This window comes from Aspergillus clavatus, genomic scaffold, assembly GCF_000002715.2.
Source record: "Aspergillus clavatus NRRL 1 1099423829806 genomic scaffold, whole genome shotgun sequence".
Classification (NCBI taxonomy): domain Eukaryota; kingdom Fungi; phylum Ascomycota; class Eurotiomycetes; order Eurotiales; family Aspergillaceae; genus Aspergillus; species Aspergillus clavatus.
In genome coordinates this window covers 2,429,069-2,443,041 of record NW_001517093.1, presented here as the reverse complement: position 1 = coordinate 2,443,041, position 13,973 = coordinate 2,429,069, and the positions used below count along the sequence as shown (strand labels likewise).

Here is a 13,973-nt window from a genome sequence, read left to right as displayed (position 1 = left end):
ATGGACGTGGACCCTGCCTACGCGAAGGAGTCGCACCTAGGCATCATTCTGGGTGTCCAGACAGCCCTGACAGTCACTGCGGTCACGGTCGTCGCCTTACGGCTCTATGTTCGCATCAAGATCACCAAAACCCCCGGAAGCGATGACTGGACAATGGCGGCCGGCGCAGTAAGTTGATCTCGTCCTTCTTTCTCCCCGTGCGACTGGAATTGACCCAGAGACCCAAAGGTATGTGCCATCGTCGGGTGGGCCCTAATCATCGACCAGGGCCACTACGGCCTCGGTCGTCATGCTGCGGTGATCAGCCAAGAGAACCGCATCAGACTTGTTCAAGGCAAATTCTGGCAGATCATCTTCTGCTCTGCTGCCGGTATCGCGCTGGTCAAGGTGTCTCTGGCTCTGAGTCTGATGCGGTTCAGTCTGACCCGCTGGTATACCTGGAGTTTGTGGGCGAGCATTGGTAGGCTTGTCTGTTGGGAGGGACAGAGGTGATTATCGTACTGATTGATTGTGTACTGCGACAGTGTTTGTCTCGGCTTACAGCTTCCTGGCCGCCATGACCTTTTTCCTGCACTGCCGGCCCATGAAGGCACATTGGGATACGCGGATCAAAGGGGCCCAGTGTTATTCCCTTCATCTCTTCGTGATCTTCGGCCTCATCAACACGGGTATGCGCCCTCTTCCAACTCCCTCCCATCGCCTCGTCACTGACTGGGGTTTGGACATAGCCTTCAATATCTTCACTGATGTTTTGTTCGCCACGTTGCCTATTCCAATCGTGTGGAGGTTGAAGATGAAGCGCAGGGTGCGGATATATCTGACTGGCATCCTGAGTCTCGGTTATATGTCCGTTTCACCCTTCTGACCTGGCAGAATACATACATATATATATATGTATATATATTTCGAGACTAACCAAAGAATAGAGCGGTCGGCATGGGTATCCTCAAGACGATCTGGCAACTGGCATATGCGAAGAATCCCGATCGTTATTTGTAGGCCGACCCATCCCTTGCTGTCGTGGTCATAGAAGCTAACATTGCTACCAGCAATGATTCCATTTCCTTCTGGGGACTGTGCGTCTACTCCCATCCTCAACTTTTTTTTCCCCATCTGACTGACATCCGTGTGCGATAGAGCTCAGTTCAATACGGCCATCCTCGCCGCCTCCATTCCCTCCCTGAAGCCACTGTTCAATCGCTTGCTGCACCTTTCCGACTCGCGATCCCGCGACCAGTACGACAGTCGCCCCCGTGGCCAGAACTCGGGAATCCAATCGACGAACGGAGGGAGGAGTCCGATGTGGTCGCAACATCGAGGAGATCAATACGCGCTTCAGGAGCTGGAGAGCAATGACTCGAGCAAAAAATCCGACCCGATCGAGTTGACCACCGTCACACATCCCAAAACGGCCGGCACGTCCAGTAGGGGTGGCGACCGGCACGAGGGACATTCCGCCGAAGATGAGCAGGCCATTCTCACGGAATGGCCCCCCGCTGCTCGAGGTCGTGGTGGCATTTGGAAGACTACCGAGGTTATTGTCCGATAGCTGGTCCCACAGGTTGGCGGTCCGTTTGATCATTTACTGTACATAGATACCCTAACGTGCACCTTGGCTGTGCCCAATCGCCGATTTCTTTGATCAGATCATAGAGCCCTATCCGCAGTGACGGGGTATCTGCCCGCATCGTGTGTCTAAAAGAGCCTGAACTCTCAAGAGGGTGTGTATTTACACATTTGGCATCGCAGCTTAGTCAGGATTACTGTTGACAGCCAACGGACGACTCAGGTGTCAGTGCTCAAAGGGGCTAGACTACTAGTGGATGGGACAGTAGCAGCGATAATCACATGCCAACGAGTTTGGATCAGCCGAAACGGACTGAGTCTGACGGATTGGATTGAAATATGAATATGGTATGAGCGTGAGGCTGGGAGCTCTTCCTCTGAGCTCTTGATCACTGCATTCTGCTGCTAACAAGTATGCATTAGATCTGCATTGTTGTGTGATGTGTTATGCAGAGAGAGCATTCACGTGACGTGTTGGTTTTTTGACCGTTTCGACACTGAATTCTCGAGCACATGCTATTGGCTGTGGTCATTCAAAAGACCCACTCCATTCAATGGATCACCAGCCGAGGCTAACCCTCTGGACCAATCACAAAGCAAAGAATATCCCCTCAAACGGCCCATGGATCTGCAGGAGTGGGGGGGGAGAGAGACACTGTCCAATCATAAGCATCAATTGCACTCCGACCGCCGTTGAAGAAACCCCGAGATTTCTACTCTCGGCCGGAGTCTGAACCTCAGGCAGGAACCTAGGGAATAGGACCTAGTACTAATAATAATGATGCCTCAGACTTCAACAACACACACTACACGCTAAATTATATCCCGAAAAAAAAAAAAAAAAAAAAAAAAAAGTCAAGTCATGGAGATTGGATTCTCTCTCTTCCCATCTCCCATCGACCATCCACACACACCATGTCGTACCGGATCTTGATTGCAGGAGGCGGCATCGCCGGACTCACCGCCAGCATTGCTCTCGCCAAGGAGCTGGCGGAGGAACCAGAGGTACAGATCGCCGTATTCGAAAGTCGGACCGAAGACGCAATCGGAGACGGAGGCGCGATTAGTCTCACTCCTATTGCTCAGTATCATCTGGATGAACTCGGGGTGCTGGCAGAGCTCAACCGGATGGGAGACGATGGCGGGGTGGAGGTGGACGAAATCAACATCCTGTCGCTCCGTTCCGGACGATCGCTAGGTCCCCTACGATTTGCCGATGATACCGGCCGCGGGTACGGGCGATATAAGAGTCGTCGAGTCCTGCGTCATGCGCTGTTCCGTGCCATGCTCGCGGTCGCGCGCAAGTACGCATGCATCTCGGTGGTCTGCGACAAGAAACTGGTCACTGCCACGAAGACCGCAGACGCCGTGACTCTGCGCTTCGAGGACGGCACCACTGCGACGGGAGACTTGTTGTTAGGATGCGATGGGGTGCACTCGGTCGTCCGCACGCAGCTGGTCGATCCCGGGAATCACTCCGAATACACCGGCATCTCCTTCATCCAGAGCCTGGCCCCGACGGATCGTGTAACGCGACCGCCCCATTTCGACCAAACCGCCATCCACCTTACCCGGCAAGGATCACTGCTTGCCAGTCACTGCAATGCCAGTCGGCAAACCACGTTTGTAGCGGCGATCATGCGCGTGAATGAGTTTATCGTCGAGCGCTACCGCGCGATGGCCTCGCCCGACTCAACTTCCGCGGCGCATAAATCAGCGCGAATGGCGTTGCGCTATCAGGTGCGCAGCAAGTTCGGAGTTTCCGCCTTTCCCTGGGTCCGCGATTGGATCGACCAGACGCACGACTGGGTTCTGTACCCTATCTATCAGGTCCAGCAGCGGCGGAAGTGGTACATCGACCGGGTGCTGCTGCTGGGGGATGCCGCACATGCGGTGAGTCTACTCTTCTCGGCCGGAGATATCAAACTGATCGATCGCAGATGCCGCCCCGGGAGGAGTCGGCCGCCTATGCCATCGAGGATGCGATGCTTTTTGCGCGTATCCTAGCCGAAGATCGGGATCGCGCCCTTTCCGAGGTCTTTCTCGACTATGAAGACGCGCGACGGAGTCTGGTTGACAAGGCATTTGATACCACACGAAAACTCTGGCAGAGCGATTTGGACAAGGGGTTCTTTCCGGGCCATTTTCGCGACTGCATGTCGTCCATCCAGCTGGCGCCGGGATCCCCACGCGACATTCCCAGTGATCGTGATTGTGATCCATCGCGAAAACGTATTTTTCCCCCACCGACACACGAGAGCATGTCGGATCTATCGGTGTATTCGCTGACCAGCGAACTGGAGGGAATGATCCAAGCGGAGGAGGTGGGTATAACGAAGCGATAGATGAGACCCTTTTTTTTTTATTCTTTTCGATCGGATTATGGCGTTTAGGGTGGGAAAGGAGAACATACACAGCTCTAGCTTCGATCATTTGTCTTTTTTTTTTTTTTTTACAGATATGGTCAAAGAAACAACTATTCATTTTTGCCCAGATTGTTCACACTCTCAATCACAACAGGATTGTCCCCAGAGTGATTCCCAGCACCACCATCCAGCCTGCCTGCTCCAGTCGAGGAGCGGCAGATTCTCCGGGGTCTTTGACTTCGTTGGCGTACGGGTCGGGATATTTACTGACTTCGTCCTTGCTGATGTTGACCACTTGCCATCTGCCCGAGATGATGTATTTGTGCTGCCAAACCGGCGCACAGAACTCGACTCCCGTCCCATTCTCGAGAGCCCCTGTGCAGTTCGACAGGGCCCCGGTGTAGCAGAACATGAGCGCCGTCAGGTTGAGGTACCCCGACTGGCCCGGTTGGAGAATACGAGTCTGGTCGATGGATACGATGACGGAGTCGTTGAAGGCCGGTGCAAGGTAACTGGCCTTGTCCACGGCCGCCTCGACCATGGATGGCCAATAGCCATTGTGAAGACCGGTGACGTTTTTCAGGGCCGGGAACAGCTCATCTCCGCTCGCGGTCAGGGCGCAGGTCATGTTCGAGTTCTTATCATTCTGTTGAGGACATGTTTTGGCGCCACTCACGCGCATCGGCGGGTACTCGCGCAGATAGGGAGCTTTGTGGTCCCAGTCGAAGATGGTGCAGTTTCCCCCTGTCGTGTCACTGGTCTGGGCCAGAGAGGGGATACTGACGGCTAGGAGGAGAACAGAATTGAAAAGAATAGAAGGAACCATATTGGCGATATGCTTTTGCTTGGGGCCAATGTCAATGACGCCGACAGGGCAGCACAATCCATCACCTTTATATAGCGGGCAACAGTACCATGACATTGCCTCGCCAGCCTGGTTGGGGCCAAAGAAAAAGCTCTCTATTACATCATCCAAACAGCCAACACAATGAAAGAGTGAAACCAACAACCAACATGTTGAGGCACCGCCGACATCTCACTGGTCAGCCTCGCTCTCCAGCACAGCCTTAGCCTGTCGCGCTGCTCGGCGCCGTCAAGCTTGGCGATTGGACTGGCTCTGAGGGGGCCAAAATAAAGCTATGTGGAGACTCAGTATAAAATGGCCATGGTTTCCTGGACGATCATGGCGCTGTGACCATCTCCCTTTTCCCAGGGTTGTTAAATTAATCAAGTCCCTGTCTGCAACGGCAAGGCATTCTCCTGGCAAGCATGTTTATGATCCCTGTCGTCGTATGTCTTCCTGACCGCACTCGGGGAATAAAACCCGGCCTGGCTTCTGAGGCTGCCACGGTCTATCGCTGTGACTCCCCACTGCCCTTCAACCCTATTAACCGCACTTGCAACTGGTCCGAGACTGTAAGTTGTACGCAGTAAGAACTTTCAAGGTATGTCCATAGCTCTTAGGGTTGACGGAATCATCCTACCCACATGTGGGTTAAGCATCTCAGAATTCAGCGGATGACCGACTCTACAGTCAAAGAACGGGCCATAGAAGCGTACACATGGCTTCAAATCTATAGGTAGAATGAGCAGTATCGGGGACTTGGTTTCCGTCGATGTACATATATCAACCCAGTGCATATATTCCCATCGGCTCCCCTGGCCTATCGGCTCTACCGCAATCCCCTCCTTTAAACACAAGCCACATTGGCACTTTGAAGGGTAACATCCGCGCTGATACAGATTGGCTCAGCACCCACGGGAACAGTGTTGACGAGCCCAGTCTCGCAGTTGGGGTCGGCAAACACCTTGAGGACGGGGGTTTTGGAGGCATCGTCACACGCGCCCGAAGTGGCGGAGGCTCCATAGCTCTTTTCGGGGAAGTTTTCAAAGTTGACACAGTAGCCCGCCACCAGGGTCGAAGTCCCGTAGAAAGTGGTGCAGTCTGGTCCTCCATAGGTGGTGAAGGCCACCGAGAGTTTCGCGGAGACCGACTGGACGAGGGCCAGACCGATAACGGCCTGAGAGTGTCAGCATGTTCCCGGAGACGATCGGACTAGAACAATAGTTACCTTTGTAGCGTTGGAAAACATCTTGAGTAGAATTGGCTTCTGGATTGGAGAATGTTGCGTTGGATGATGAATATCACAATGGTCTGGGGTGGATGGAGATCTATATATAGGTGCAGTCAACCAGAGACTCTCCGTGGATATAGCCGCCGCCGGGTTCAAACAGTAGACTCCGTGCAGAACATCGGAGTTTTCCGTGAAGACGGCTGCCTCCAGTGAAGTCAGATCAATTCTGTGAGGTCCTTGCAGGTAACCAATGGCTGGATTTTTGTGCTGCGGAAACGTCCGCACCTGCAGTGCAATAGATGACAGGAGCGCCTCGCTTGGAGTAAGCTGACATCCTGCAGAACACCCCCTACCCGACGATATGCCTCATTGATAATAGGGAAATTCAATTGAATCATTGATGGAATATTATGTAGCTTACTGGCGGAGTAGAGGAGGTGAATGCGTTGTGTTTACAGTTTTCAGTCTACATTAGGAAAGGCTACTTCAGCCATAGCCTAAAACCTGCCCTACGATGTTAAATTGCTCAGCGATTACGGATAGATTGGAATGCTTCATTCGTATGATCATATCATCATATGATTCCCTTGTGTCCATGGATGCTAACTACCAGTGGGGATATTACGGAGTATCGCAGCCATCAAGCCTGTTCAACATGGACACCCGGTCTCTTCTCGTCAACATCATCGTCAATCTGCTTGTGCACTGCAGCTGCCACTTCATTTGCTTTTTCCTTGCCCTCGAACACTGATTCGGTTAGCCATGTCTCACAGACGGGACGAGGATACGTACTGAAGGACAACTCCTCGAGGGTTCGTCCGGATGTCTCGGGGAAGAAGAAGTAGATAAAGACGACTTCAAAGGCCAACCAACAGATATACACCAGCAGCCATTTCCAGGTGATATTCTTCAAGCCCACCGGATTAACGTACGTGGCGAAGAATGCAGCTCCGCGACCGAAGAATTGGAACCACGAGAGACCGCGGGACCGACCAAAGTATGGGAAGATTTCGACCAGGTAAGCTGGCAAGTCAGCGCATTTCAACATTCAATCTGCTAGGAACAGACAACTTACTATAGGTCAGGGCATTGTAGCCCAGGTTGTATGCAGGGGAATAGCAAAACATGAAGAAGATTGTTAGGATAGCGGCCGCCCTGGCGTGCGTCGACAGGAATCTCTCCATCGCGATGGTCCAGGCAATGTACACGCAAAGCAGCGAGCAAGCACACGTCAGATACATGGTCCGTCGTTTGAAGCGAGGCGCAGTCAGAGCCAGTGCAGTGCCGCAGACGAGACCCCAGCAGGCGATGCCGATGTTGATCTTCGACTTGACCACTCCGTCGGTGACGCCAACCATGTTCAGAAGGTCACTCAGATAGTATCTACCTTGATGGTTAATATGTTGGATCACAGCCCAATTCGTGGAGGTACATACGAGATCAAAGTATTGCCCGACCATTGGGTAAACAAGCCCAGGAAGGCGGAGATGAATAAACGACGTCGCATGCCGGCCGTTCGAAACATATCCCACCAGCTCTGCTTGGACTCCTCCAGTTCGAGCTTGATGGTGCGTTCAATCTGGGCAAGTTCTGCACGGACAATGACTGAGGTGCGATCCCCCTCAGCATGGTACTTGGTGAGCACGTTGAAGGCTTCTTCGTGGCGGTCTTTACTGATGAGATAACGAGGGCTCTCAGGCAAGAAGCTGGCTCTCGGTTAGCTGCGATGGATGACCAGGGCTCCAAGGGACAGTACAAGACAAAGATAATCTGGATCATGGCCGGAGCGATCTGTAACAGAGACGGGATCCTCCACGCCCAGTCGGTTTGGATGGTAACCGTCCCCAGGCCCACGGCGGCAGCAATGATTTGGCCGATGAAGTACGATGAGTTGAACAACGAGGTCAGGATAGGGCGTTCCTTTGGATAACCCAACTCTCCCAGCAGAGAAGAGCCAGCCACGATACAAAAGGGGATACCAAACCCAAGGATGATCCGCGCAACGACATACATTCCGACTTAAACAATCAGCCTGGCTCTTGAGTCGGGTGCAAAACCTCACCTCCGTTGGCAAATCCTTGCAGCAAGGCACCGAGCAAGCTCACGTAGGAGCCAAACAGAATAGTCCATCGACGGCCGACCCGTTGATTGATCCAGGGCACAAAGGGGAGGGAGCAGATGGCTCCGAGAGAGTATGCTGCCCCGAGGAAGCCTTTAAGATTTGCTTCAATCTCATACTTAGGCTTTCCATCGACCATCTCCCCCGTTGGATGGCCAAAATCTACAACGATCAGCAAGCAACTTAATCAATTCAGGGATGCACACATTTATTCCATGAATAGACGATCTGCACGGTATTGATGATCTGAGAATCGAATCCAGACGTGATCTCAATACCCATACACGCCGGGAAGAGGACAAAGTACAATGTCCTCAGATTAGGCTTCCTGTACCAGGGAGTGTGGTCATTGGCCAGCAGATTGCCCAGGATGGGCTCCGAGACATCCTCCTCGCGTTGTTTACCGACTGCAACCATTTTGCGGTGTAGGATGATCGGCTTGATGGTGGATCAGGGACGAGCAGACAGGATCCCCTGCTTTATGTAGCCTATGTGACATGGGAGCACGATACTAAGCCAAGGCAAATGCCCAAGTAGACAGCAGTTGTGTCTGAGACCCTGAACAAGAGATGAAACTCTACCGGGGACTCTCTTGGATAGAAACAGCATGCTAGACCCCCACGCTGTCACACGGAAGGTCTCGTAATAAGTTTGGTAAGAATCCCCCGCCGATCGTGTCTGATCCTGGACATATTTGAAGCCAAAGAAAGCACCATTGGCATGCCTGCCAAGAGCGGTCCAGGAGTGTTGCGGGGTTTGGGGGTGAATCCAGGGATTTGATTGAAGCTCTACGCTTCAGGTAGAGCAATAGGCGAGGGATCATCACACGCTCCACTGTTACCCCAGATTGAACAAGGTAAAAGTCCAGGGAGAAGGGTCTTACAGGTGAGCACTAGCAGTTTGAAAAATCCCCACTGGTCCAGATTCTAGGATAAATGGCTCTTTAACCGGTGCCAAGTGTATTGGATAAGCCAAGCCCTAGGTCTTTGACCTTCAAGACCAAGGCATTCTATCTAGACTCCTGTCCAAAATGTGGTCTCGTCCACCGTGAATTCCCCCCGAGCTACAATGTCCTGACTCGACGTACCAATCAGGACCTGATACACGCCCGCCTCGCTCTTCCACATGTCTTCAATCCCATCCCAGAAACTCGTGGCATACTTGTCAACGCTAATGACGACTGTCTTCTCCTCTCCCGACTGCAGAAAGACTTTGCTGAACCCTTGCAGTTCCTTGACAGGGCGTGGGGTGGCCGATGTGGGAGCTGCAACGTAGAGCTGCAGGATCTGAGCCCCGGCCACTGGGCCAGTATTCTTGATTCGAACGGTGGCGCTGAGGGGGGTTTCAACAGTAAACGCAGTGGGAGAAACCGTCACCTTGGGAGATACTTCAAACAACGTATACGACAGTCCATGTCTACGCCGATGAGCATGCATTGCGTGAGTCACGGGGGATATACATACCCAAACGGAAACAACGTCACCTGTCCAATCTTCTCATAGAATCGATATCCAACATAGATATCCTCTCCATAGAGCATCCTCCCACCAACGCTCAGACTGTTGAGATACGCAGGATTATGTCTCACATCAGCCGGCCAGGAAAGCGGTAGCTTGGCGCAAGGGTTCACATCACCAAACAAAACATCCGCAATGCCATGGCCAGTTTCATTGCCCCCATACCATGCCTGAATTATCGCTCGAGCACGATCCGACCATGGCATCATGACTGGTGTCCCGGACTGGTTGACAATGATCGTTTTGTCCCCTGCGACATCAAGAACGGCAGAGATTAACGCATCAATTCTAGGCGGAAGGTCCATATCCGGACGATCGAATCCCTCCGACTCCCAGTCCCGATTGAGACCTGTACACAAGATTGTATAGTCCGCCTCGGACGCTGCCTTCACGGCGTCCCGAACCATCTGCTCGGGATCCATGTGCAAAAATGCGCCTAGGTGTGCAGCACCACCACCAAAGTGCACCACCCCGATGGCTTTGATGGGACTGGTATTGGCAGAACCGAACTCGATCCGAATCTTATATGTCCGTCCAGCAGTAAGCTCCTTTGCCCCAACTTCTTGTATGGTCCCTTTTCCAAAGAAGGCTGTTCCACGGGTCTGTTGGGTGGTGTTATCGATCACCATCTCGTCGTCGATGTATAGAGTGGCCGTACCAAATACAGTTAGACCGAAGTCCCAGAGTCCCGACACATCAGGTGTGAACTCCCCATCTAGAGTAGCCCAGAAGAGTGTTCGATTAAGCCCTGGTGTGTTGTAGTCCATCAACTGGAAGGCGGTGTTGTTGACAGGCTCGGTCGACAGCAAGGTCCGTTCCTTGTCCGCCGGTTCATTGTAGAAGCGGATCACGGCGTTGCTGAGCATCCGATCGATGACGGGTAGCATTTTATGGGCATATGCGCCCGTCTCGTAGATGATTTCTGTGTCTGGGAGGACTTCGATAATTGCATCGTACAGAGAGACAGCGTAATATGGTTGCAGCGAGGCGCTCCCACCACCAGAAATAGCCGGGGTCTTCACATGGGAGCCGATAAGAGCAATCTTCTTGATCTTCTTTGGCAAAGGAAGCAGCGTGTCTTCGTTTTTCAAGAGAACGATACTGTTTCCACAGATCTCCCGGTTCAGGGCCCGGTCTTCTGGATAGTCACGACCGCTTTCCACAGCGGACGCCGGAGCCTGGCTTGCCCTTGCCGCAAACTCGAGCACTTTGCGCGCTCGCTGATCAATTGTCGACTGCTTGACCAGACGTGCCTGCACCGCAGACTCGATGTACTTCCCGCGGTAGCGAGAAGGGCCGGGCATCTCCAGGTCCAGCCCGGCGTTGAGAGAGTCGATGGTGGTGTAGGTGCCTAACCAATCGCTCATGATCAGGGGATCCCACTTCCACTCCTTGCGAATGATATCGTACATGGCCGGGTTCTCGACGACATGCTTGCCGTTGATCTTATTGTACGAGGTCATCAATGCTCCCGAATGGGCATCCCGAGCCACAATCTGGAATGGACGGAGGTAGATTTCCCGCAGCGCCCGCGGGGTGACCATCACATCAACTGCGCGACGCTCATGCTCCTGGTCATTTCCGACATAATGCTTAACAGCGGAAATGACCCCGGTGCTTTCGCAGCCCAGGATGATGGATTTCGCCATCGTGCCCGACAGATGCGGATCCTCGGCAAAGGACTCGAATCCGCGACCTCCCAGGGGCGAGCGCTGCATGTTGATGGTCGGACCCAGCCAGCAATGCGCTCCTTTGGCTAGACATTCCTGGCCAAGTAAGACCCCGGCTTTGTGCAGCAAGTCCCGATCCCAGGTGGCGCCCAGGGCGGTGCCGCAGGGCAGACAAGCGGCCGGGACGCCGGCGAAGAATTTGGTTCCACGCACTCCATTGGGGCCATCGGTGGTTCGAATCGGAGGCACATTGTGTTCGGGGATCGAGTACGTATGCCAGAAATCCGTTCCTATCAGACTTAGTCGGTATGGTTGGCGAGTCTGGTGGGTGGAAAAATACTACCTGATAGAAGAGCGATCTTGTCGTCCTCGCTGATGCTATTCAGAACATGGTCTACGTCGAACTTTGCCGTCATTTTGCCGGTGGTACTGTGATGGGTCATTCGATCATAACCACCATGAGAGGATACGAGCTACATCCTTCACCTGGAGAGTCGTAGATGTACCCTTGGTCAACCGTTGATCGTCACGGCTTTCGCCCCGAATTCCCGATGGAGCGCGGGGTAGATAAAATCCTCACTAAAATGACAATGTCTTGCACTACTAGCAGACTGGAGACAGTCCAGCCAGGAGTAAGACATTTCTGTCGTTGGCTTTTGATCACTAATATGCCCGTGGACCCCCACGCCATAGGGCTAGTCTCCGCCACAGGGCTAATTCATCTGGATACAAGAGCATGGAACAAGGAGGTGATGGCCATGAGGATTCTGCGATGAGCTCGCCTATACTTGAGAATGCTCCAAGTCTATACTCCATAGCTACAAGTCGCCAGCACGAGTCAGCATGACCACCATCTTCCGCTGGATCGACCATTCAGATGTGAGAACCCGGGATCAGGACGATGGCTAGGTGCTTGGATCCTCGACAGGTCACCCATCGGCGCTTAATGAAGATCTTGACACGAATTGCCACCTTTATTGCTGGACCAACAAAACAAAGATTGTAATCAAGGCTACCTCATACTCCAGTATATATACGCAGAGAATGCGTTCCGCCAGTCAAAAACTGTGGTTTAGCGACTTCATCCATTGGAAAGTTATGGCCCTCCAGATGGACCTGGACCCTTATAACAGAACCAGACGCATTATGCTGTCATTCTCATCCATGTTCAGTGCTTCTTTCTCTTCTTCCTTCGACTCCACTATGCTGAAGACGATAGCCGGGAGTATTTGACGAAACCCGATGTCGTCCACGGGGGCAGTAGCAGCAGCAGCAGCAGCAGCAGTAACAGCAACTGCGACAGCAACATCTGCGAGTGATAATGAGTCGTCCACCACTCTGGCCATTGCTCCCTCGATTGTGACCACGACAGTCCCCATGGTCAGCGTCTTCACTCCTCCCGCCTCCTGTTCGTCACGATGGACCTATGAAGCTTCGACTTATAACGGGATTACCAGCGGGGTTCTGATACAAAATGCTTTCTTCGTCGACACCGAATGCTTTCCTCCTGGCTTCCAACAGAATGGACGTGTTCTTGTCAACCAGGTCTTCAGCCCAGGCGTATGTCCGGAACACTATAGCACTCAGCAATTCCTCGTGCGAGACTCCGTCACCACAGCTACCTGTTGCCCGAGGTGTGTGTTGACAACCTATTTTACGTTCCCCTCTGCGACCATCTACCTGAACTAAATCTTTGCAAGTGACTTCTCGTTCAACGGGGACCCGGTATACGGTGGATGCATTAGCACCTTCACTGGCGCCACTCGCGTCGCAGCACGAGCGGGTGGGTTCGGCAGCAAGGACTACATCACCAGCACCAGCATTTCAGGAACATATACAATGTGGGGGATGCCTCTGGTCGTCCAAATCGAGTCAACCGATCGAGCTCTATATGCAACCGCCCTCCCACCATCCGCTGCAGCCTCTTCCACACTCGCGACGACCACCTCCTCCTCGTCTTTGTCGTCGCACTCCAGCGCCTCCCCCATTCAGCCTCCTATCCAGACTTCCGTTTCCTCCGCCTCCAGTGGACTCTCGGCTGGTGCCCAAGCGGGTGTCGCTGCTGGTGCGGCTGTGGGCGCCCTGCTGATCCTGGGACTGTATATCCTATGGCGACGAGGGCGGAGGAAACCCAAGGCTGAGAAAGAGTCTTTGCAACCTAGTGAGTTACAGGGAATCCCAGTCTCGGAGGTTGCTGGTACTCCACAGAAAACCATGCGGCATTCATCCTTTCAGATGTGTGAGCTGCCAACATAATGAATAATGTCATGTATATATATGCTGGGATGGTCGTCTTTTTTCATGCGCTCTTGGGATAGTGTTTTTTATTTTCTTTTTCTCTGTTTGCTTAACAGAACTTCAAGGCGCCAGAGGGTTAATATTTCGCAATTCTTGACCGGGCTGAATCACAAGAGCATGAGTTTTAGATTTCTGGTCTCTACGGAGTATTTCTCTATTTAGTACAACATGTAATGAGATAGGATCAGGCGTGGTTTTTTCCAGGCGCATCCCACAATCCACATCAGGATCGACCATGTGGGTTTGCTCTGGGCTTCCTGGAGAATGCACCAATAATAAACACAGCAGAAACAGCCAGTCTGTGGTGCAGCTGAAGAGTGAGCAGCCAAAACGCCCAGGAAGTCCGCTTCAGCTGGAGATGG

The 13,973-nt window shown here is 52.8% G+C and overlaps 7 protein-coding genes across 7 annotated transcripts, besides 4 other annotated features; 3 read left to right on the top strand and 4 right to left on the bottom strand.

The window, feature by feature from the left end:
• Positions 1–1,549, top strand: ACLA_087660 (uncharacterized protein; the record flags this gene model as incomplete). Its single annotated transcript, XM_001268485.1, has 6 exons — positions 1–168; positions 229–460; positions 525–668; positions 729–846; positions 927–995; positions 1,138–1,549. The coding sequence occupies 6 exons, from the start codon at positions 1–3 to the stop codon at positions 1,547–1,549; spliced, it is 1,143 nt and encodes a 380-aa protein (XP_001268486.1).
• Positions 875–904: a microsatellite.
• An 845-nt stretch (positions 1,550–2,394) lies between the features above and the next one.
• Positions 2,395–2,420: a microsatellite.
• Positions 2,396–2,420: a microsatellite.
• Positions 2,421–2,481: 61 nt separating this feature from the next.
• On the top strand, positions 2,482–3,911 carry ACLA_087650 (FAD-dependent oxidoreductase; the record flags this gene model as incomplete). The annotated part of the gene is made up of 2 exons (XM_001268484.1): positions 2,482–3,459; positions 3,507–3,911. 2 exons carry the CDS (start codon positions 2,482–2,484, stop codon positions 3,909–3,911), a joined length of 1,383 nt encoding a protein of 460 aa, XP_001268485.1.
• A 166-nt stretch (positions 3,912–4,077) lies between these two features.
• On the bottom strand, positions 4,078–4,758 carry ACLA_087640 (uncharacterized protein; the record flags this gene model as incomplete). The annotated part of the gene is made up of 1 exon (XM_001268483.1): positions 4,078–4,758. One exon carries the CDS (start codon positions 4,756–4,758, stop codon positions 4,078–4,080), a length of 681 nt encoding a protein of 226 aa, XP_001268484.1.
• Positions 4,759–5,623: 865 nt separating this feature from the next.
• On the bottom strand, positions 5,624–6,025 carry ACLA_087630 (uncharacterized protein; the record flags this gene model as incomplete). Its single annotated transcript, XM_001268482.1, has 2 exons — positions 5,624–5,953; positions 6,005–6,025. The coding sequence occupies 2 exons, from the start codon at positions 6,023–6,025 to the stop codon at positions 5,624–5,626; spliced, it is 351 nt and encodes a 116-aa protein (XP_001268483.1).
• A 622-nt stretch (positions 6,026–6,647) lies between these two features.
• On the bottom strand, positions 6,648–8,543 carry ACLA_087620 (putative MFS sugar transporter; the record flags this gene model as incomplete). Its single annotated transcript, XM_001268481.1, has 6 exons — positions 6,648–7,030; positions 7,083–7,390; positions 7,444–7,713; positions 7,764–8,025; positions 8,070–8,288; positions 8,333–8,543. The coding sequence occupies 6 exons, from the start codon at positions 8,541–8,543 to the stop codon at positions 6,648–6,650; spliced, it is 1,653 nt and encodes a 550-aa protein (XP_001268482.1).
• A 596-nt stretch (positions 8,544–9,139) lies between these two features.
• ACLA_087610 (beta-glucosidase H) lies at positions 9,140–11,729 on the bottom strand (the record flags this gene model as incomplete). Its single annotated transcript, XM_001268480.1, has 3 exons — positions 9,140–9,542; positions 9,590–11,603; positions 11,657–11,729. 3 exons carry the CDS (start codon positions 11,727–11,729, stop codon positions 9,140–9,142), a joined length of 2,490 nt encoding a protein of 829 aa, XP_001268481.1.
• Positions 11,730–12,555: 826 nt separating this feature from the next.
• On the top strand, positions 12,556–13,569 carry ACLA_087600 (uncharacterized protein; the record flags this gene model as incomplete). Its single annotated transcript, XM_001268479.1, has 2 exons — positions 12,556–12,947; positions 13,014–13,569. 2 exons carry the CDS (start codon positions 12,556–12,558, stop codon positions 13,567–13,569), a joined length of 948 nt encoding a protein of 315 aa, XP_001268480.1.
• Positions 12,571–12,621: a microsatellite.
• Positions 13,570–13,973: the final 404 nt, after the last annotated feature.